Raw genomic sequence first — 22,969 nt, 5'->3', positions numbered from 1 at the left:
ATTATTAAAACTATATCAAAGGAAAAATATCAATCTATGAAGAAAATATATTCTACTTAGTCTTTTGTCTTTGAAAAAAATTGATTTTATTTTGACTAACGATTCAAAACTAATATTTAAAAAATTATTTAGGAGATTTCATCATAATACTTGTTTAAGTAAATCTCCATACATAAGAGTAAAGAAAATTGTAATTCATTTGATTTTCATTTTAACAAAGTACTTGAAATTGATTTTTGTTAAAAACTAGAAACTTAACTCATGACTTAGGAATTAAAACCAATTGTTATTTTTCATCATCAAAACTAAATAAAAGAGTAAAACATTAGAAAAAAATATATGAATAAAAAAAGGTGAGAAAATTAGTTGAAATATTAAGGTAAAAAAACATTTATAGGAAAAATAGTTTGTTTGATTTAAAATATTAGTTGAAAAAATGATATGGATAAATAATTAGGCGGATAAACAATTAGTTTGATAAAAGTTAGTGAAAATAATTAATTGAAAAATTAGTTGGTAAATTAATTAGGATAAAATATTTTGTAAAAAATTTAAAACAAATTATGAGTAATTATTATTTTTTGTATAAAATGTGACTAATTATTTTTAATATTATTATGCTAAGTTAAATAAATTGATTAATATTATTTGAACAATTATTTATAGAATATCCTGTAAAGATGTCTTTTACACCATTCTGGTGTTTAGTACATTGGAGTAAATTTGGTGTTGAAAAATTTGGTATAAATGACTCTTGGACACCAAAATAGTGCCCATATTGGAGATGCTCTAAGAGCAACTCCAACGTTGGATATCAAATTCAACGCTAATTTAGTGTCTAACAGTATTTTATACTAAAATTTTTAATACCAAATTAGTGTTGTCTCCAATGTGTAACACAAAATTGGTGTAAAAGAGAATCTTTAAAGAATATTTTATAAATAAATATTAATTAATTTATTTAATTTAGCATAATATAATTAAAATAATTAGTCACATTTCATAAAAAAAATTAAAAATTACTCTCATAATTTTTTTAAATTTTTTTTACAAAATATGTTATTCTAATTAATTTTCTTACTAATTTTTTAATTAATTATTTTCACCTGACTTTGATCAAACTAATTTTTTATCCACCTAATTATTTATCCATCTCATTTTTCAACTAATATTTTAAATCAAACAAACTATTTTTCCCATAAATATTTTTTTCACTAAATATCTCAACTAATTTTCTTATCTTCGTTTATCCACATATTTTTTTCCCATTTATTTCACATCTAACTTTACTACATAACACTAGCTTTTATCTAATATATGATAACCTACCTTTCATTAAGTTTTTTTTTTCTATTATAAAAGGCAACACACTACCATCTATTTCATCATCAACCTTCCACAGAAGTGAAAAGAATCCATTTGGCATTTATATTCCAAATGAGTTTTAAAGCCGGTCCATCTCATTTGTCTTCTTCATCTTCATCCTCATATGTCATCTTCATCTTTATCTTAGTCCTCATATGTCATCTTCATCTCATATTTTGGTGGTTATGGCTTCATTCTCATGTCATCTTCATCTTCATCTTAGTCCTCATATGTCATCTTCATCTTCATCTCATATTTTGGTGGTTATGGAGGAAATGAGGATGATAGTCTGTAAATGGTAGTTTAGAATTAAGAATAGAAAGCATTTTATTTTTAAGCCATGTTGTTGTTTTTATTTTAATTTTTTTTCAATTTTTATCATGTATTTTTAATTTAAATTAATGGAAATGTCATTGCTTTTTATTATATTATTAAGTTTTTGCCTTAAGAATATTTTCTTTCTATTAAATAATTATTAAAATAAAAAACTTTCATATACATAAACAAAATAGTTCATTTTATATTAAGATGATATTTATAAAATATATTAAATATTTTAAAATATATTCAATATAATACTCATTTTATAGATCTTAATAAAATATTTTTATCGATATATATTTTTTTATAACAATTTAATTTATATTTTTAATTATTAATAAAAAATATAAATATGATAAAAGTGACAAAGAATATAAAGGGAATAAGTTATTTTGAAGTTATACAAAGAAGGGTAAAATTAAAAATAAAATAAAAAAAAAAATTTGATACTGGTGAATATTATAACACTAAATTTATAATAAAATAAATTTGATATTCACTGCACCAAATTTGATGATTGGAAAATATGGCCAACACCAAAGTTGATGAATTCGTTGGAGAACTCTTCAGCGCCAAATTGAAATTGGCGCTCGAAGTGGTGTATTCCGTGGAGTTGCTTCCCATTCCTTCCCACACGAGGTTGAGTTTCCCAGAAAATCATGGAGAAAACCAGCTTCAACATTGCTGCTCTAGTGTTGTTGGTGGTGAATCATTCAATGTTTTGCTTGGCTATGACTAACTTAACCACAGATCAATCTGCTCTTATTGCCTTTAAAACCCATATCATCAGCTCTCATCATCCCCACAATCTTCTGGCCGATAACTGGTCCACTTCTAGCTCTGTTTGTGACTGGATTGGAGTCTCCTGTGGGATAGGCATAGGCCAACAGGAGAGGGTCACAGCATTGAATCTTTCAGAGATGGGTCTCACAGGCACCCTCTCTCCACAACTGGGTAATCTTTCATTCCTTACCTTGCTTGACCTTAGTTTCAACAGTTTCCATGGATCTATACCCGCCGAGTTGGGCCATCTGCATCAACTAAAAGAGATTAATTTGGGGAACAACAACTTCAGTGGAGGATTACCATCTTGGTTTGGGGCCTTACCACAACTACAGAACTTACTTCTTCCCAACAACAGTTTCACAGGCAACATTCCAACATCACTGTGCAACATTTCAAAGTTGGAGACATTGAATATTGGGTACAATATTCCTCGGCTCCGACGTCTTCATCTTTCCTTCAATCGCCTTGACGGACAAATTCCATCCGTTTTATCTCAATGCAGGGATCTTCAGGATTTACGTTTGTCGCATAATGAATTTAATGGCAGCATACCTCGAGAAATCGGCAACCTGACCATGCTCAATGAATTGTATATTGGATATAACAACTTAGAAGGTATGGTTGTCCCCCTCCCCTCTTCATTCACACTTTAAAGATGCTACTTGAAAAATGAAAATTATTGAACTTAGATTGTTACCTCTTTGTAACTTGTAGTAAATAAAGCTCATGTATTTATTTGCTGTTGGGATATTGGCCAAAAATTTGAGTAGCCTACATGATGTCTTCCCTTGACAAACGCAGAACTCTTTCCCTTTTTATTCTATTTTATTTTTCTTGAGTAGCCTACATGGTGCTCTGCTTTTTCTTATTTTGTGTTTCTCCTTTAAAGCATGGTAATGTTCTTCTAATTGCTTGAATGTATTATTGGCAATGGAACTTCCTTTCAACAGTAGAATTCTATTTCAAGCTCCTGTTTTCTTAAACCAAGCCCCTTCACGTCACTTTAGGAAAAATAGAAGGCCGTCATTTTAGGAAAAATAGAAGGCCTATTAGCATGAAAAATTCAATTTTTTTTACATTTTTATGATTTTATTTAAAAATTTTAATTTTTATAATAAGATTTCAATTTAATCAATTGGTTGTAATTTTATTCACAACCTAGATTTGATTTGAGAGGCATCCACGACTCACTGACGTGACATGTCATCTAGCATTTTAAAATAATTGAGTGGTCCTTACATGCATATGTGTAAAAAAATAAAAAATAAAATCATGTTATATATATATATATATTCACAGAGGAAAGGAAACAGGCAGTCGGAGGACGGTGATGAAGAAGGACAGCCACGATGGCGAACAACGACGGTGAGGATCGATCTGGAAGCTGGAGGCGACGATCGATCTAGGCTTCCTCCTGCTCACGGCAACGACGATCGATCTAGGCTTCCTCATGCTCAAGGCCACCTCACAGAAAGCAACCAATAACCCTCTGCTCTTGCTAGCAGATGACGTCCTTTGCCGGTTGTCTCGCCCTCACCGTCAATCGCTTAAGCCGGCCCCATCGATATCAATGATCGACCATCAAGCTTCTAGATTCGGCCTTCTTCCAAATTGACCTCCATCACCACTTCCAGCTTCTAGATTGACTGTCGCCTTTAGCCCAACATCGTGCCTGTCACTGTTCTTCGTTGTCGTTGTCCCCATCCTCTGCTTGCCTTCCTTTGTAATTATATCTATAGCGCACACACACACATATAACATATATTTTAATTTTATTTTATTTTTTATTTCTTTTACACGTGTGCATGTGAGACCTACTTAAATTTTTTTAAAATGCCAAAAGCCACTAACTTGCGACTCAATTACCTTACGGATTTTTTTTTTTTCATAGACCCTTTCCTTTTGGACCTTTATAGTAGATTTAGTAAACAAAGATAAAATTTGAAACTTTGAAGGTTAGGTTACTCATGCCATATTTGGTGTTAAAGAAATTGGAGATCTTTGGAAAATGTTTAAAAGATAATGACAGCCTGGTTCCGGATACATTCAGAAATTTGATGCGCAATCTGTTGTTTAATGACAGCTTCTCACAATTTCATTTCTATTTTTTCTCCGTAAAGTTTTTCCTTATTGGATGTAGCAAAATAAACGAATGATTTGCACATCTCTTCAGCACATTTCGCTTCAAGCTCTTTAAGTAACTGCATGCATGCAATTAATTGCTTCAAAGACTTTCTTTTAGGTTGCTTTTGGCGAACTTTGCAGGTGAAATTCCATCGGAGATTGGTCAGCTTGTCAATTTGGAGGAAATGAGTTTATATAGTGCATCTCTTACGGGGCATATACCATCTGTTATCTTCAACATCTCTTCATTGAAAAGAATTTATCTCGGAAACAATAGCTTGTCTGGAAATTTGCCCCTGAACCGTCATTGTGATCTCCCTTTTCTTGAAGAGCTATATCTTAATTCGAATCAACTTTCTGGCCAATTTTCGCCTGGCTTATGGGAGTGTAGAAGCCTTCAAATTCTGGCTCTGTCAACAAATAATTTCGCAGGCAGCATATCTAACAAGATTGGGAACCTTACATTACTTGGAGAGTTATACCTTGGAGAGAACAAGTTGACAGGTAAGTCCGAAACTTTAGTATCTTTCTTTTAGTGGACGAACTAAACTAACATCTGAGTTTGGAAGCCACCATGGCCTCCAAGAAATAATATAGTCAAATTACTTACTTTTTTTGTCGCATGGTTGAACCAAAATTATAACCCCTTCCTCCTTCTCTCTCTCTCTTTTTCTCATGTTGTCAAATATCAATCGATTGACAATTGTCAAGTCTCAACACTTAATGTAGCAGGTGCATCTGACAAATGAGATGAGTGAAACTCTTTAACCCCCTATCTCTCTTTCCTGTGTGAGTGCACAACCAGTTGGTCGCGTCTCCTCCACCTTTGGCCATCTGATGTCCTTTGGTCTCGTTCCTCCTGTTCTTGGTCCTCTACCATCTATGACGTCAAGCGTCCCTTGGTCTCTTTCCTCTTGTCCTTAGTCCTCCAACATTTGCTTTCTCTCTCTCTCTCTCTCTCTCTCTCTCTCTCTCTCTCTCTCTCTCGTGATTGCGCCTTATTCACCTTCGGCATCCCTTGGTCTCCTCTCGTCCTTCGTCCCTTTCTCCCTCCAGAGTCTATTGCCATTGTAACGCACCGCTTTCCTAGGGTGTTAGGTAACGTAAGATTGCGGGGATATATTTTTTTCCAACAGAAACTCAACACAAAAATCGTTCCTCGAAGATCCCGTTACACCTCTTCAGTATATTAACTTAGAACAATTAATAAACTAAGATAGGTAAATCACCTCAAATGCGGAAGCTAGATTGAAACCTCAATAAATCATAACCGAACCCATTTTATTTATAACACAAAGTTAAACCAACTTTTTACATGACGTCCTCAAAATAAACAACATAATTAAAAGCGACATATTATAAATTATCCACTAATCGCCGTCACTCCTCAGGAATTCCCTTTCCCTTCTCACCGCTGCCTTCACCTGGAACGTTTGAATATTCCCAAGATAAAGTCCATATTAGATGATGAATCATCTAAGTGAGAGTTCAAAACACGTTTTCAAGAATGAAGGCAAGACACGAAATAAACCAATACGACCCAGCAAGCCCTAGCCCAAGAGAATCCCACAGTGCTTAACCCTACCACAAGGAAAGAGGAATCTCTCTAAAAGCCATGCCACCATACCGACACATCGACACGACGCGGTTTTAGCTTAAGAGGGGCAAGGTCAACGCATCTCCCCAACATCTCGGGAGCAATCATTACTAACTCTCAGCCCAGAAGGGTCACATCAACGCAGGAACCCGACTCACTACATTTGCGTCAGGGATTACGTTCCCACTCAGAAACATCCAAGAACCACTACCCAATGCCAACTCAAAACCCATATGAACCACCTAGTCATCCTAGTGCAACTTCCCTGACCTTACGGCCCGACACAAAAACCAAGATGGCTATCCCGGCTTGCACACCAGCACAAGATATCCCTATTATTGCATCACAGCCTTGGAGAATTATGACTACACTATCCAGACAACATTTTAGGCTGACATTCCATATGAGCAATCACAAAACGCATGACAATACTACATTTCACAATTCAATGCATCATATAAACAACATTTTATAAAATGCAATGCACAAGCACAAAATGTTTAGGGACGAGCCTCCCTCATAAAACCAATCGTCACCGGTTACTGTTTGTGTGAAATCACAACACATTTAGATAGAACAAACACCAAGTTTTTAAAGTAGAAGCACCCATAGTAAATCAAATTTTGGGTAAATGACTCATGAGTTAAAACCAAGTTTTACAGTAGAACACTCACCTCGAACATATTCGGATTGTCTCGATCCTCGTGTACTATCTCGATTTGCATGTCAAATCACAAACACCCGAATTTATACTCAATCTCAAGCCACGATACTCCCTAAACACCATGTTTATTTAAAAGAGCATCAAAAATTCATTTTCCTTCATTTTTCTCTATTTTTCTATTATTTTTCACCTCGATAATTCAAAAACAATTATTTCCTCAAACTTTTTCCCAAATCTTTTAACATAATAATTCCTAAAATAAATTTAGAAAAATACTGAAAGAAAACACTAGAAATGCCCCTATCGCACACGCCCAACGCGTGTTCCGTGTGAAGTGTGGCACGTGCAGCTCACGCGCCACCTTCTTTCTCAAGTCTGGCCACCGACAACTCCTCCGATGGCTAAACCAAGCACACCCCCTTGAAGCGCTTGATAAGTCGATCAAAACGGCATCAATTTTTGGTCGAAACACCACCGGAAAAGCCCCCAATCGGGCAGTTACAAGCGCGACGTGGTGGTCCATCTCGAGCTTTCCGGCAAGCTTCAAAACTGCTTTAAACGCACACCAAACACCCTCAAACGGTCTAGATTTGATCCTTGATCCCTCGAGACCAAAAGCCCTCTATCCTTTACCTTCGATTCACCCTCAATCGTGAGCAATTTGTGAGTAAAGTTTCGGCCAAACCCTCGCTATTTATAAGCGATTTCTAGCAAAAACTCAACCAATCAATGGTCAAACCTTGGCCTCCAAGCATACCCCCGTCGTATATGACCTCCCCCGAGCCTCCCTCGGCCGTCCCATCGCCAAAAACGACGGCCACGTGCGGTGGCAATGCTGTGGCCTTTTTTCCCTTGCGTTCACACTGCCAAGTTTTGGTAATTTGCATTTTAGCCCCCTAATTTCTTCCAATCTCTATTTTTCCCTTTTCCTTGAGCCCCAGATCTTTCTAACAATACCACTAAGACCCACAAGTTTTGTACTCTTCATTTCATCCTTGAAATTCCTAAAAAATTATCCTTTAGACCTCCATCGGGCAAAATTAGAAAATTGCACTTTGGGCTGGTTGATCGTTTTAACCCTAATTCCTTTCGTTTCAACCCGAAATCGCTCAAGGGTTGTTTCATATGTAAAATCTAGGTCCTCAAAATGCTCCATTGACTTCCTGGATGTTCCCTACGTTGATTTGGTTTTCTCAGCCTGGTTGACAACTGTATAAAAAATTATTCCCGATCCAACTTCTTTTGATTCCTAAAATCATGCCTCGAATTACTCGTCAGTATTATTCCATTTTCCTTAAATATCTAGGGTATGGGGTACTCCCTTCGGTCAATTCGGTCGCTTAAAACTGCGATAGTGTACCCTACAACCTATTTCTTTAGAAAATTCCACTTATACCTTTCATGAAATACCATTTATACCCTTAAGGATTTCTTGGGTATTACAGCCATCCTGTGTGCGTCTCCTACCTGATCTCCCCCATTCTACGACATCTCTTCTCTCTCTCTCCAACGTTGCATCTAGCGTCTGCTAGTCTTATCTAACTCTCATCTCCCTTTCTCCGCCGTCTCCCATCTTGTGTCACTTACTCTTCTAAATTTTTTGGGGCCCCTCCTACTTTTGGGGCCCTAGGCATAGCTAACACTAGTTTGGATCACACAACTAGTGTTATTGTAAGACACTAAGACTCTATTTTTCCTTGGGTGGTATCGATAAAAGGGTTGTCTTCACGGGTGCTTGAACAAGCTTCTAGTCAGTCTCATGACTATTAGATTGAACTTGATGGAAAAAGGTATCAAGATAGTTCTCATCTTACCTAGAAGAAGACTTTCAACAACTGTGCCTTCTTTTGCTAAAGCTAGACTGATTAAGCAAGATATTCACAATCTTGGTAGGTGCATTACCAGAAGAAATTGGTACCTTTAATCTTGAGAAATGGAGCATTAGCAGTGCAAGCTAAACTGGCTCAATTCCCTTTCAAATCTTCAATGCATCAAGAACAAAAATAATTGACCTGGCTAACAATCAGCTCTCAGGTTACCTTCCATCTATCTAGCCTTGGCCTCGGGCTTCCCAATCTTGAAGAGCTTTACCTAGGCTATAATAAGCTCAGTGGGATTATCCCAAGCTCTATTGGCAATGCCTCCAAGCTTACCATCCTAGTCATGGTTGCCAACTCATTTAGAGGCTCCATACCCGATACAGTTGGTAATCTAAGGCTCCTGGAGCAGCTCCATCTTTCTGGAAATAATCTGACCAGGGAGTCTTCTACTCTTGAATTAAGGTTTTTTACATCTTTAGCAAATTGTAGGCATTTAAAAATCCTGGGAATAACATTAAATCAATTCAATGGCATCATCCCTGCTTTAATTGGCAATCTTTCCACTTCGCTTCTGTACTTGGAAGCATTTGATTGCAAACTTAAAGGGGAGATTCCTAGTGGTATTGGTAACTTGAGCAGCTTGGGGGGCGTAAGTTTAGATAACAATGAATTGATAGGTGATGTGGCACCACCTAAAATTATCAGAATACCCCTACGCGCTAATAGTCTCACTTGCCACGTGGATCGCTTGAGAGACTGACACGTGGCAAGTCAACAATCCAGAGTGGAGCCTGAAAAATTCAGGCCGAGCTGAAAGACCCATTCCAACTTGACCGGGATCCTCAGGAGTCGTGCTCGCTCATCACAGGTTTTATCTCGGGTACCCCATAACGGGTCCGCCTATAAAAGACAAGAGTCCTCACCAGGTATGACCAACCTCTACAGCTCTCACATTTATTACTACTCGCATTTACTCTACAATTTGAGCGTCGGAGTCCACCTCGGGGGATCCTAGACCCGGCCCTCCATTATCTTGTAGGTTCTATACCTGAGGTCCGACATCGCCAAGTCCGAGGTACTATTCTCGAGGTCCATTCGCAGAGGTGGCATGTGGTGGTCAGTCTCAAAAACCATCATCATTTGGTGCCCACCGTGGGGCCGACGTCCATACTCGCCAGCCTCTTCTTTCCCTGCCTCGCGCTTCAGGCTTCCACTCCTTATCTCGGACCTCAATCTTTCCTCAAGTGTCAAACAACTTTCGCTCCTTGCTATAACTAACTACATGGCTCCCCTAAGGGATGTGACTCATAGCCAGGCTAGTGCCAATCTAGAGGCCCTGCCGCAAGGGGAGAATCCACCACCTCCGGCCAATCCAATGCTAGAGGACTGACTCACTAGGGTAGAGAATCAGGTTCAATAGTTAACTGAGTTGTTAACTGGTTATTTACACCAGAATGAACAACATCATCTGTAATACCCCGAGAGCCCAGAAAAGTTAGAATATATCGAGGATAGTGTAAGAAAGGAAACAACACCAGCTGGATACCTTTTGGGCTGAATGTTGGCAAAGAACTCCCAAGTTAAGCGTGCTTAACCTGGGGTAATCCAATGATGGGTGACCCCCTGGGAAGTTCATGTAGGCCCATCAGGGTAAGTTGTTCTGGTCCTTCCTATCGCTCGATGCGGGATGTTACAGGTGGTATCAGAGCCGACCCTTGGCGAAGGCGGTCCGATGAGGGCGGGGAGTGGCGCCGGGGCTTGAGGGCCTGTACAAGGAGCGGCTTCTGGCAGGCTTCTAGGATGGCAGCCCCCAAAGGGAGGAGATCTGGGACCAGTTGTAAGGTCGCATGACGAGGACGTCATGTGCTTAAGGGGGGGAGAATGTAATACCCCGAGAGCCCAGAAAAGTTAGAATATATCGAGGATAGTGTAAGAAAGGAAACAACACCAGCTGGATACCTTTTGGGCTGAATGTTGGCAAAGAACTCCCAAGTTAAGCGTGCTTAACCTGGGGTAATCCAATGATGGGTGACCCCCTGGGAAGTTCATGTAGGCCCATCAGGGTAAGTTGTTCTGGTCCTTCCTATCGCTCGATGCGGAATGTTACATCATCCGTATGTGCCCTCTCAACGGGCGGGGCACCAGTCACCTCCTTCTACTCGGGAGCCTCATCAATCCCACTAGTCGAGCCAGGAAATCCACCCCTATGAGGCGGTAGGGTCTACTTCTTCCCCCTCAGGAGAAGGAGGGACTTCACAGGAAAGGTGATTGAGTTTCCTGGAGAGGCAAGTCTAGGAACTCAAGAAGGGAAAGGAAAAGCTGCCCCACCTTGGCTCTAACCAACCCTTGAGTAAGGGCATCATGTTAGAAGTTCCACCAGAAAGGTTTCGTATCCCATCCATCAAGCTTTATGACGGAAGCACAGACCCCTATGATCATGTAGAGCTTTTCTCCTCTCACATGCTGGTGCAATCAGGGTCAGACGCGATGTGGTGCCGGGCATTTTCGGCTACTTTGGGAGGTTATGCCCGGACTTGGTACTCCTGTCTTCCCCATCATTCCATCAACAACTGGGAAGAGCTGAAGACCTGTTTCCTAGCCCATTACGCTCCCTTGAAGCGCTACCGGAAGTCTTCCATGGCTTTGTGAACATCAAGGAAAACCAGGGTCAATCCCTAAGGGATTTTGTGGCTAGGTTCAATGAGGAGGCGTTAAGCATTGACGAGTTCGATCAGCGGATCGCAATGGTGGCTCTCCAGAATGGCTTGAGGGCTGGGCCATTCGTTCAGTCCTTGGCCAAGACTCCACCTCGTACTTTCACAGAAGCCCTTACACGGGCTAATAAGTACATCAACGCTGAAGAGGTGATGAAGGTGAAGCGGGCTGAATAGCCTGACAAGAAAGAAAGAGAAAAGAAGAAGAAAAAGCCGATGGTGGAACAGAAGACGGACTATCGCCCCTCTCGAGCTCTAGATCGCCCGGGTTTTGGGGGTGCACGGGGAAGCCCGGTGAGTTACACTCCCCTTAATGCTAGTTAAGCAGAGATTCTCCTGGCACTGGAGGATAAGAATTATTTGTGGCGTCCTCCCCCGCTGAAGTCTCCACCTAACACTCGAAACAAAAAGAAGTATTGTCGTTTCCACTGCGACCACGACCATGATACAGAGGACTGCATCCAATTGAAAGAAGAAATACAGGAGCTTATCAATCGAAGTTACCTCCAGGATTTTGTTGGTCGAGGAGGTGCAAGCTCGGGTATAGTAGAATCCAAGTCGGAGCATAGAGGGAGGTCTCCTACATGTGATCACTTTCGAGAGCAGAGTCGAACACTGCCCTGGAAAGAAGGAAAATAACTCGCTGAGGAAGGAGGACAGAAGTTTATCTTGTACACGTTGGCGGCAGGAATAGTTCCAGGGCCTCACTCAACTGCTCCCAAGAGTGTGGTAAAGGAAAAGGTGGTCATCATTTTCTCCAAGAGGATCTTCCGAGCTATCCCAATAATTCAGACCCTCTAATGATCACTGATCGAGTAGGAGAGTGAGAGATGAGGTGAATCCTCGTGGATCCAGGTAGCTCTTCGGAGATTCTCTACAAGAGGGCGTTCCTAGGGATAGGGTTCACGCTCGATCAGCTGAGGCCAGTCCGTGTCCCATTGGTGGGTTTTGATGGGATGGTGATTTATTCTGAGGGGTTGATCCGGCTGCCCCTGATGGTCGGTAGTGGCTCTCATAAATCCCAGGTGATGTTGGATTTTTTGGTTGCTGATATGGCCTTGGCATACAATATGATCCTTGGTAGGTTTGGGCTTAGTGTTCTGAGGGCGGTACCGAGCACGTATCACATGGTGTTGAAATTCCCTACTCCGGGAGGGATTGGCAAGGTAAGAGGAGACCAACGGCAGGCTAGGGAATGCTACGTGGCCTTCTTGAGTGTCACTATTGCTAAGGGGTCAGAGTTAGACTCAAGACCGAACTAGGATGATATCCCTCAAGCCGGTCAGGGCCAGATGGAGACGGAACAGGCGAGAGCCCCAAGTATAGGAGCAGGTCAGAGGTTGGTAAGAGGGGAAGGACAGAGTTCCACTGCCCCTCCCAGTATGGTTACCAGTTTCATCCTTGAAGGTCCAGAGGAGCCTAAGACCTTAGAGCCGGTGGATGAGATCGAGGAAGTCCCGCTGGGGGAAGAGCCCGATCGGACAGTGCGAATCAGTTCCAAGTTACAAAAGCCCTTGCGGTCCGAGGTCCTTTCACTCTTGAGCCAGTATCAAGATATGTTTACATGGTCTACACTGAATATGCCAGGGATAGACCCGACGGTCATGACCCATCGCTTGGGGCTTTACCCGGATTGCGTGCTGGTAAGGCAAAGGAAGAGGAAGTTTTCCCTAGAGCGGGCTAAAGCTATAGAGGCTGAGGTGGAAAAGCTTATGGAGGCTAACCATATTCGAGAAGTCGACTACCCAAAGTGGTTGGCCAACATGGTCCTTGTCTCCAAGGGGTCGGGAAAATGGAGGCTTTGTATTGATTTTAAAGATCTTATAAGGCCTTCCCGAAAGACAGTTACCCTTTGCCTAGGATTGATGCGTTGATTGACGAAATAGCGAGATGTCAGCTGATGAGTTTCCTGGATGCATTCCAGGGGTACCACCAAATCCCACTACACCCTGAGGATCAAGAAAAGATCGTCTTCATCACAAATAGGGCCACCTATTGTTATCGATTCATGCCCTTTGGGTTGAAGAATGCCGGAGCTACATATCAGAGGTTGGTTAACAAGTTGTTCAAGGCTCAGCTCGGTTGAAACATGGAAGGTTACGTGGATGATATGTTGATCAAAAGTCTCTTGGCTGAGCAGCATCCGAACAACTTGGAGGAGTGCCTCCGGACCTTGCGCCAATATCAGATGAAGCTCAACCCGGCCAAGTGTGCCTTCGGGATTACAACTGGAAAATTCTTAGGGTTCATGGTGTATTATTGGGGAATTGAGGCTAACCCCTCAAAGATAAAGGCCATTCTCGAGATGCCTCCTCCTCGAAGTATAAAGGAGGTGTAGAGACTAATCGGGAGGATAATAGCATTAGGGAGGTTCTTGTCAAGATTTGCGGAAAGGCAATTGCCATTTTTTAAGGCCTTGACTCGAGTTAGAATTTTGCATGGACAGAGGAATGCCAAGGGGCGTTTGAGTAGTTGAAACAGTGTCTAGTCTCCCCCCCAATCCTGGCTAAGCCACAGCCGAGAGAGTCACTATACATTTATCTAGCTGCCTCGGATGAGGCTGTCAGTTTGATTTTGGTACGGGAGGAGGACAAAGTTCAAAATCCTGTCTACTATGTGAGCAAGAGGTTGGCCGGAGCTGAGATTCGTTACACTCTAACAAAAAAGTTGGCCTATACCCTAGTCATCTCTACTCGAAACTTAAGGCCCTACTTCGAGGCACACCACATTATCATTTTATCAAGTCAGCCATTGAGGCATGTGTTGGGAAAGCCGGACTTGTCGGGGAGGATGCTCAAATGGGCGGTGGAGCTAAGTGCCTTTGACATCGAATATCGACCTTGGCCGACCATCAAGGCACAGGCTCTTGCTGACTTCATCTTGGAGGGCACCCTACCAGAGGAAGCAGACGAAGGGGTTTCCTAGACTTGGACTTTCTCTATGGATGGAAGCTCCACTGTCGGAGGCAGTGGTGCTGGATTACTGCTCTAGGGTCTCAATGGCATGGCTTGGTCATATTCCCTCCACTTCGAGTTCAATGCCTCTAACAATGAGGCTGAGTATGAGGCGCTCATTACCGGGCTCAGACTAGTGGAACAGATGGGAGTCAGGGACCTGGAGGTATATTCTAACTCGAATTTAATTGTGCAGCAGGTCACAGGGGAGTTCGAGGCCCGGGAGGACGCCGTGGCTCAATACTTCGCGATAGCCAAGGATCTTATGGCACGATTTCAGGCAGTGAAAATCAATCATGTCCCACGTGCACAGAATGCAGTGGCAGATGCTCTCTCGAGGATAGCTGCTTCTTCCTTCCCCAGGAATTCCCAAGCTGTCTACATGGAGTCGTTACCCCAGAGGAGCATAGAGACAAAAGCAGAGCAGCTTTGCGTGAAAGGGGTAGAAAATTGGATGGATCCCATCGTAGCACATCTAACCAAGGGATGGCTACCAGAGGAGGAACAAGAGAATCATAAACTCAAATGCCAGGCTGCCAAGTTTCTACTGGTCGGATTAAACCTTTACAAGAAATCCTTCACTCAGCCACTACTGAAGTGCGTTGGGCCCATCGAGGCCGACTACATCTTAAGGGAGGTCCAGGAGGGGATTTGTGGTACTCACATTGGAGCTCAGTCTCTTTTCTAGAAGGCACTTCAGCAAGGGGATTACTGGCCAACAATGATAAGTGATGTTGTGCAGTTGGTCCGGACTTATGAGAGATGAGAAAGAACTTCCAACCTAGTTCATACCTCAACAGCTGGACTCACCCACCTGGCTTCGGTTTATCCATTTTCCAGGTGGGGAGTGGATATCCTCGGGCCCTTTCCGCTAGCGGTTGGACAGAACAAGTACTTGATAACAGCCATCGACTACTTTACTAAGTGAGTGGAGGCCGAGCCTTTGGCGACTATTACAGGCCAGAGGGTAAAACAATTCCTTTGGAAATCCATCATCTGTCGGTTTGGTATTCCAAGGGTGATAATAACGGATAATGGCACCCAATTTGAGGACCGATAGGTGAAAGAATGGTGCCGCGAGTTGGGGATTAAGCAACATTTTACCTCGGTGGTCCATCCTCAAGCTAATGGGCAGGTGGAGCTGACAAATAGGACCATTATGCAAGGACTCCGAGCTCGGGTTGAGAAGGCGAACGGCCGATGGGTAGATGAGCTCCCCAGTATACTATGGTCCTATCGAACCACGCCGCGAACGGCTATAGGAGAATGCCCTTTCACATTATGCTATGGCTCGGAGGCTCTTATCCCTGTCTAGATTGGGGTGATGAGCTACCGAGTAGAGCATTTCGATCCGGAGGTTAACGAGCAAGGGCTGAGGTGCAACTTGAATATGATGGATGAGCTTCGAGACCTGGCACGAATTCGAAAAGCCTCATATAACCAGCGCATTACTAGGTACTACAATCGACGAGTCCACGCTAGGAGTTTCATGCCAGGAGATCTTGTACTGCGACGGTTCGACGTGAGTCATCCTCTGGAAGAGAATAAACTAACTCCGAATTGGGAAGGACCGTACTAGGTGGTGGAATCCCTAAGTCTGGGGGCATATCGACTAGAAGACATGGAAGGCAAGCCCTTGAAGCATAATTGGAATGTGCAAAACTTAAGGAAGTTTTATCAATGAGCAAGGGAATTCCCTAAACCTCTTTGTACTCTTTTTACGACTAATGGCAAGACTTCGAATTCTCTCCATCTAATAGCAATTTCACAAAGGACAACTCTTCGCCAAAGAAAAATCCAAGGGTCATAAGCCCTAGGCCGTCCCCAAAGGTGGACTAATTGCCACGGAAAAACTCATCCAAGGGTCACGAGCCCTAGGTCATTCCCAAAGGTGGACTAATGGCCATGGAAAAACCCATCCAAGGGTCACGAGCCCTAGACCATCCCCAAAGATGGACTAAAGGCCACGGAAAACCTCATCCAAGGGTCACAAGCCCTAGGCCGTCCCCAAAGGCAGACTAATGGCCAAGGAAAAACTCTAGCCTAACACCCTCCTCTCTGAGGGAGTGGCTAATATCCAAGGGTCACGAGCCCTAGGCCATCCTCAAAGGTGGACTAATGGCTATGAAAAAACTCTAGCCCAACACCCTCCTCCGCAAGGGAGTGGCTAAAATCCAAGGGTCATGAGCCCTAGGCTGTCCCCAAAGGCAGACTAATGGCCAAGGAAAAATTATAGCACAGCACCCTCCTCTGCAAATGAGGGGTTAGAATTCAAGGGTCCAAAACCCCAGACCGTCCCCTCCTGTTTGTCGACTTAGGGAGAACCAAGGGTCGAATTAGCCCTCTTCAACTATGCAATGGATCGGGTTTCAACTAGTCTTGACCCATATGTCCGCAATAAAAAATGAGGAGTCAAAATGGAATGGCATTATATAAAAGCAAGATGGTCCAATACATGGTGATAAAGGAAGTATAAAATATCGTAGCTAGGAAAAAAGGAAAAACTCAAGCATCAAGAGGAGCATCATTATCGTCAGCCATCTCCGAGTCCTCCATCTCGGCCACAATTTCTTCAACAAACCGAACATTGGACATGTCCAAGTCCGGATGAGCTTATAACACCTCAGTCGCATAGGCTTGAAATCCCTTTATCCAAGCTTCCTGTAAGTTCTGCTGGATGAACTCCTCCTCCTCAGGAAGTTTTATGGGCTTGGCATACTTGCGCTCGTACTTACGATTGACTGAGTTCGCCTGGGATAACTTTGAGCCCACCCGAGATAGCTCTGCCTCAAGCTCCTGAATACGTAGGTCCAAAGACTGCCACTCGGAGGACAACTCATCTAGGTTCTTCCTCTGGCTCTCCAGTAATTCGCCCCTCTCATGCAACTGTGTGTCTAGCTCCAAGGTCTTTTTGAAAGCTTGGGAAAAACGTCCAGAAAAATCTAAAATGAGCGTGACCACCTGTAATGAGCAAGACAAGTAAGGGCAACATAGCTAAGCCTGAAAGATGTTGATAAAGTAGAAGGGTTTACCTGAGCCAAATACTTGCACAAGGCGGCTTCTACTGCCTTCGATGATTGTTCAGCCAGCACTTGACGGTCGGCGGGGGTGGCGAAATGGTGAATCATGCGTCTCGCTACCTGACTATTTTGATTAAGGTCATTTTCCTTCACACCCCAGTCAGGAACATGATCTGAATAGTATGGGGGAGACTCGGGGGCTGGCATGAGCTATCTCGGAGGTTGGGAAGTCCTCTTCCTCTTAGTGCGACTAGGCTCCCCTTCCTCAACTAGAGGGGGATCCATGGCAGCCTTTCCCCTCGTGAGAGCAGGGGCGCCCTCATCCTCTGTGGGTCTCCGTTTGTTCTTCTCCCAGATGAAAGTCGTACTCACCATCTCAGCTGCAAATGCATAGGCAAGATATTAGTGGCAAGAAAAACGAGTCAAAAAAGTATGAAAATAGTGGGAAAATAACTACCCAAAGTGACATCGGGCTCGAAGCAAGTGTAAGTGGATAAACCCCCCAAGTACAAGGTACAGTCACATATCAAGGCTCGAGCCCTGATGGGGTTCAACTCTCTCAAGATCTGAATATTACTAAGCTCGCCCTGCGTGATCTCACGACTACGGACCTTTGAGGGCTGGAAAGCCCACTCAACTGGCACCCCGAAGCTGACCCCCCTGCCTTTCAAGCCAGCAAAGAAAAATCTACTCCTCTATCATTTTATCGAGGTGGGGTTATCGACTATGAACTGACACTGGTTGAGGGGAGAAAAAGTGAATCAAGGTTCGATTTTACTAATAGGGATTACCTTGAACATCCTAAAGAAGAGTTGGGTAGTAGGCTCAATATCTCGAGCTCGACAATAGAGAACGAAGGTAATTAGGCACCTCCAGCCATTGGGAGTCAGTTGAGAGGGACATAACCCTGCGACAGAGAACACCTCAACTACAGGAGCTGCGAGGGGAAACCTAAGGTCGGCAGCGAGGGCTTGCTCGTATACGGTGATATAACCATGGGGGGCCTGGTGAGCTTTTAGACCTCGAGGTTCACTGTACCAATACTCATCAAGAATGAGGTGGTATTTTCTGAGAAGGAAAACAACTTTCTCTCGGTTATGGTGGAGTGGTCCATAGTCAAATCCTCGAGTAAGTTCTCTAGGTTGGGATCACTACTCACATGAGACTCCAAAGAGGGAGAAGGAGAAACTCTTTTGGCCCTCCTAAGTTTTTTGGGCCTACAAAGGGGGCCATAGGGGGGGCTGGATAACTCGATATTCAATTCCTCACTACTAGAATTGGTACTGGAGGTTTCTGAATCCGAGGAAGAAGACATGCTAAAAACGAATAAGAATAGCTAAGAAGAAATCACTGACCAGGAGAATGAAGGCAGAGATCAGGGAAGGAAAACCACAACTGGGCTCGAGCCAAGGGGAGCTCAGCAAACACGGTTTAGCTTGGGAAATCTCGAACTACGCCTGCGACAAAGAAAAACCAAAGAAACGGGTTAGTTAAGTTAAGACTTATTTTGTTATTATTAACAAAAGATATATATATTTATTTATATTAAATGAAAAAAAAAAAGAAAGGGGGCAGTAGCCCAAGGGTCGACCATGACCGACCCATACATGCCCATATATATTTATATATATTAAAAAAAAAAAGAGGTAGGAAAGGAGCTCCCCAAGGGGAGGTCGGCCATGGCCGACCTCGGCCAAGAAAGCCTTTGCCTAGCCAAGGTAGAAGATGAAGTTTAAAAAAAAAAAAAAAAAAAAAGCAAAATCAAAGGGAAAAAAATAGACAAGTAGTAAAAGTAAGGCAAAAAAAAAAAAAAGCAAAGGAAGGGAGGAAAGACTAACCTCAAAAAATTGGGAGCTTGTCTTGAAGTGATGAATGTGGGGTGGGGCCTTAGGGCTTATATAGAGGGGACCCAAGCCCTCATGCCAAATATTCAAAATAATGAATGTTTCTCTCCAACAAATGTTTCCCTCCAACCAAGGACCCCTTATAATTTCAAGGTAATAAATGAGGTTGTTAGGCATTAATCTAATGCTTAAAAACACCCTTGTGCGTCTTGGGGGGAATTTACAATCAAATAACCTTAGAAATCAAGCTACTCCTCGACTCAGCATGATTTTCAGCTCGGCTCAAGGAGTAGGGGGCAAGTGATATGGCATCACCTAAGATTACCAGAATACCCCTACGCACTAATGGTCTCACTTGCCACATGGATCGCTTGAGAGACTGACACGTGGCAAATCAACAATCCAGAGCGGAACCCGAAAAATTCAGGCCTGGTCGCAAGACCCATTCCAACTTGACCAGGATCCTCGAGAGTCATTCCCACTCATCACGGGTTTTATCTCGAGTATCGCATAACAGGTCCGCCTATAAAAGACAAGAGTTCTCACCAGGTATGACCAACCTTTACAGCTCTCACATTTATTACTACTCGCATTTACTCTACTAATTTGAGCGCCGAAGTCCACCTCGGGGGATCCTAACCCCGACCCTCCATTGTCTTACAGGTTCTATACCCGAGGTTCGACATCGCCAAGTCCAAGGTACTATTCTCGAGGTCCATTCGCAAAGATAACACGTAGTGGTCGGTCCCAAAAACCATAATCAACAGGCTTTATCCCAAGAACAATTGGAATGTTGCAGCACCTAGAACGCTTGTATCTTGAACACAATAAGTTGGAAGGATTCGTGCCCAATGATTTTTGTCAGTTGAATAATTTGGGAGACTTGTATCTAAATGATAATAAGCTCTACGGACTGATACCCTAATGCTTGGGTGAACTTAAATCCCTAAGATGGATCTACTTAGATTCCTACAATTTGACTTCGGCAATTCCTTCAACCTTGTGGAGCCTTAAAGATCTCGTTGGTTTAAATCTATCCTCAAATTCTCTTAGTGGCTATATACCACTTGATGTTGAGCATATGAACGTAATAACAGAATTAGACTTGTCTTGGAATCAGTTATCGGGCAAAATCCCAAGTACCATTGGAGGAGCACAAAGATTATAAATTCTTTCCTTGGCACATAATAACCTACAAGGGCACATTCCTGAGTCACTGGAAAACTTGATCAACTTGGAATTTTTGGATCTCTGCAATAACAATTTATCTGGAGGCATTCCTACCTCATCAGAGGCACTAAGGTATCTTCATTATTTAAATGTGTCCTTCAATAGATTGGAAGGAAAAATTCCCACTAGAGGACTTTTTGTAAACTCCACGGTTCAATCATTTATGCACAACCATGGACTGTGTGGTGCCCCTAGATTGCAAGTCCCACCATGCAAAACTAGAAGCCTTTAACTGCTGGGTTCTATTTCAAGCTCCCGTTTTCTTAAACAAAGACCCTTCACGACCGCTTTAGGAAAAAAAAATAGGCTTATTAGCATGAAAAATTCAAACTTTAGCGACAGAACAAAATTCGTCACTAAGAAATCAAAAAAAAATTAAAAAATGTAAAAATTTAGCGACGGGTGTTATACCCGTTGCTAAAAAAGAAAACAAATTAAATTCAAAAATAAAAATTTAGTGATGGGTTTGTATCCGTTGCAAAAAAAAAAAATTTAAATTTAAACCTTTAGCGACGAAAAAAATCTCTATCACTAAAAAAAATTAAATTAAAATTTTAAATTTTAGCTAATGAACAAAATTCGTTGTTAAAAAACAAAAAAAAAATGTAAAACTTGCTAAAGAAGTAAAAAAAAAAATTAAATTCAAAATTTAAAATTTAGCGACGGAACAAAATTCGTCACTAAAGAACAAAAAAAAATTAAATTAAAGATGTAAAACATTAGCGACAGCACAAATCCGCCATTGACCAAAAAAAAGTAAATTAAAAATTTAATATTTAACGAGAGATAAAATTCGTTGCTAAAAACTAAAAATAATTAAATTAAAAATTAAAAATTAATTTTAAATTAAAAAGAAAAAATTTAAATAAAAAATTTAAAACTTTAGTGACAGAATAGATACGTTGCTAAAAATAGAAAAATAAATTAAAAATTTAATATGAAATTCATTAAATATTTAAATTAAATTTAAAATCTGATTTGATAACAAAATGTTTCGTAATTGAATGTAGAATTTATAGAAATTTCAATGAAATTCAAAATTAGTGATGAAAAATTTGGTCGTTAAGTTGCAAAATTAATAAAATATGAAATTACAAATTCAAATCAAAATAAGAACATAATTGTTTGCTGTTAATATAATAATTTATAAACTTCTATTTGAATTAGTAATGAAATAAAATTAATATTCATTTTCCTCTACTAACATTAATGTTAAAATTAATATTCTTAAATAAATTTAAAACATTTTGGAGTATAAATATAATTCTGAAAAGTTTGGAAGAATATACTATAAATATAATTTATGCACATTAATAATCAAGGAGGCTTCCAAATTGGTTGGCTCGCGCGCGCACATATAGGTGCTTGGTCCTTGGAGGTTAGGGGTTCGATTATAAGGTGCAGCGCTTGGGATTATTGTTGGGATTATTATCCTAGCACTGCCACGCGACGGACGCATGAGGGAAGGGCGAGGGCTGGCGTGCACTGATTTTCTGGGCATGCGCTAAATTTAGCGACGAAAATTCTGTCGTTGAATTGATTTTGTTGTGCTCTATTGTCCTAGACTCTAATCTTTTGTAATTATCAAAAGATCCTTTATAATTATCAACCAAGAGTGTGTGCTTTATGGAGTGGTCAAGTGATAACCAGTTGCTTGTGAGATAACATTGTTCTTGTCGTGGCAAAGAAAAAGTATGTTGCTTGCTGAAATTTGCAACAATAGCAAATCTTCCCGAGGATGACAGTGACTTGGCTTGAATTCATAGCAAATAGCTACAAATTTTCACTTCTAGTCGTGCAATCACTGTCATGTGTTCGGCGTTTTTCACTAATTTTGAAGAATTTCTTAACAGTTCTCAACCAAGAGTGTGTGTTTGCGTTGCTTGTTGTTGGTGCAATGTTAGTCATGTGCGATTAAAAGATAGGCTTCTCCTTGTTTCTAATTTTAACCACAAATGGTCTCCACTACATCATCTCTTGACATGTAAAAATGTCTTTCTGAACTTACTTCCACTCTCAAAAGACCCTCTGCGTCACCTACCTTGCTAATGGTTTTGAAATAGTCCAAAGAGGTTGTGTCCATTTTTTAGTTTTAGTGTCCATTTTTTAGTTTTAGTGTCGATTTTAGAGTTAGCTCCACAGTTCTAAACATATGCCCTACAATTGAATCCTCTCTAACCAAAATAAAATGAAGCTAAAAGCTAATAACATATAGTTTCTTATATGATATTAGTTGCTATAATACCCCAAAAGCCCAGAGAATGATAGTATATATCGAGGATAAGTAAGGAAAGAAACAACACTAGCTGGATACCTTTTGGCATGAATATAGGCAAAGAACTTCCGGGTTAAGCGTGCTTGAGCTGGGGAAGCTTAAGGATGGGTGATCCCTAGGAAGTCCGTGTAGGCCCATCAGGGTAAGTTGTTCTGATCCTTCATATCGCTTGATTCGGGATGTTACAAGTGGTATCAGAGCTGACCCTTGGAGAAGGCGGTCCGATGAAGGCGGGGAATGGCGCGAGGGCCTGAA

General features: G+C 41.5%; 1 protein-coding gene across 4 annotated transcripts in view; it reads left to right on the top strand.

Moving 5' to 3' along the window:
• The first annotated feature begins 2,345 nt into the window (after positions 1 to 2,345).
• The window catches only part of LOC127807151 (probable LRR receptor-like serine/threonine-protein kinase At3g47570), a 32,735-nt gene continuing 12,111 nt past the window's right edge, over positions 2,346 to 22,969 (top strand). The window contains exons 1-3 of one of the 4 annotated variants that reach the window (XM_052344803.1): positions 2,346 to 2,890; positions 2,975 to 3,087; positions 4,738 to 5,100. In XM_052344803.1, the coding sequence (XP_052200763.1) occupies positions 2,346 to 2,890; positions 2,975 to 3,087; positions 4,738 to 5,100 (1,021 nt within the window). Of the gene's footprint in view, positions 3,088 to 4,737; positions 5,101 to 22,969 lie in introns of all 4 variants that reach the window. The other 3 variants (XM_052344805.1, XM_052344802.1, XM_052344804.1) reach the window with 3 other exon arrangements.

The sequence above is a fragment of the Diospyros lotus genome, chromosome 8, assembly GCF_014633365.1.
Source record: "Diospyros lotus cultivar Yz01 chromosome 8, ASM1463336v1, whole genome shotgun sequence".
NCBI classification, from domain to species: domain Eukaryota; kingdom Viridiplantae; phylum Streptophyta; class Magnoliopsida; order Ericales; family Ebenaceae; genus Diospyros; species Diospyros lotus.
This window is presented reverse-complemented; position numbering and strand designations above follow the sequence as displayed.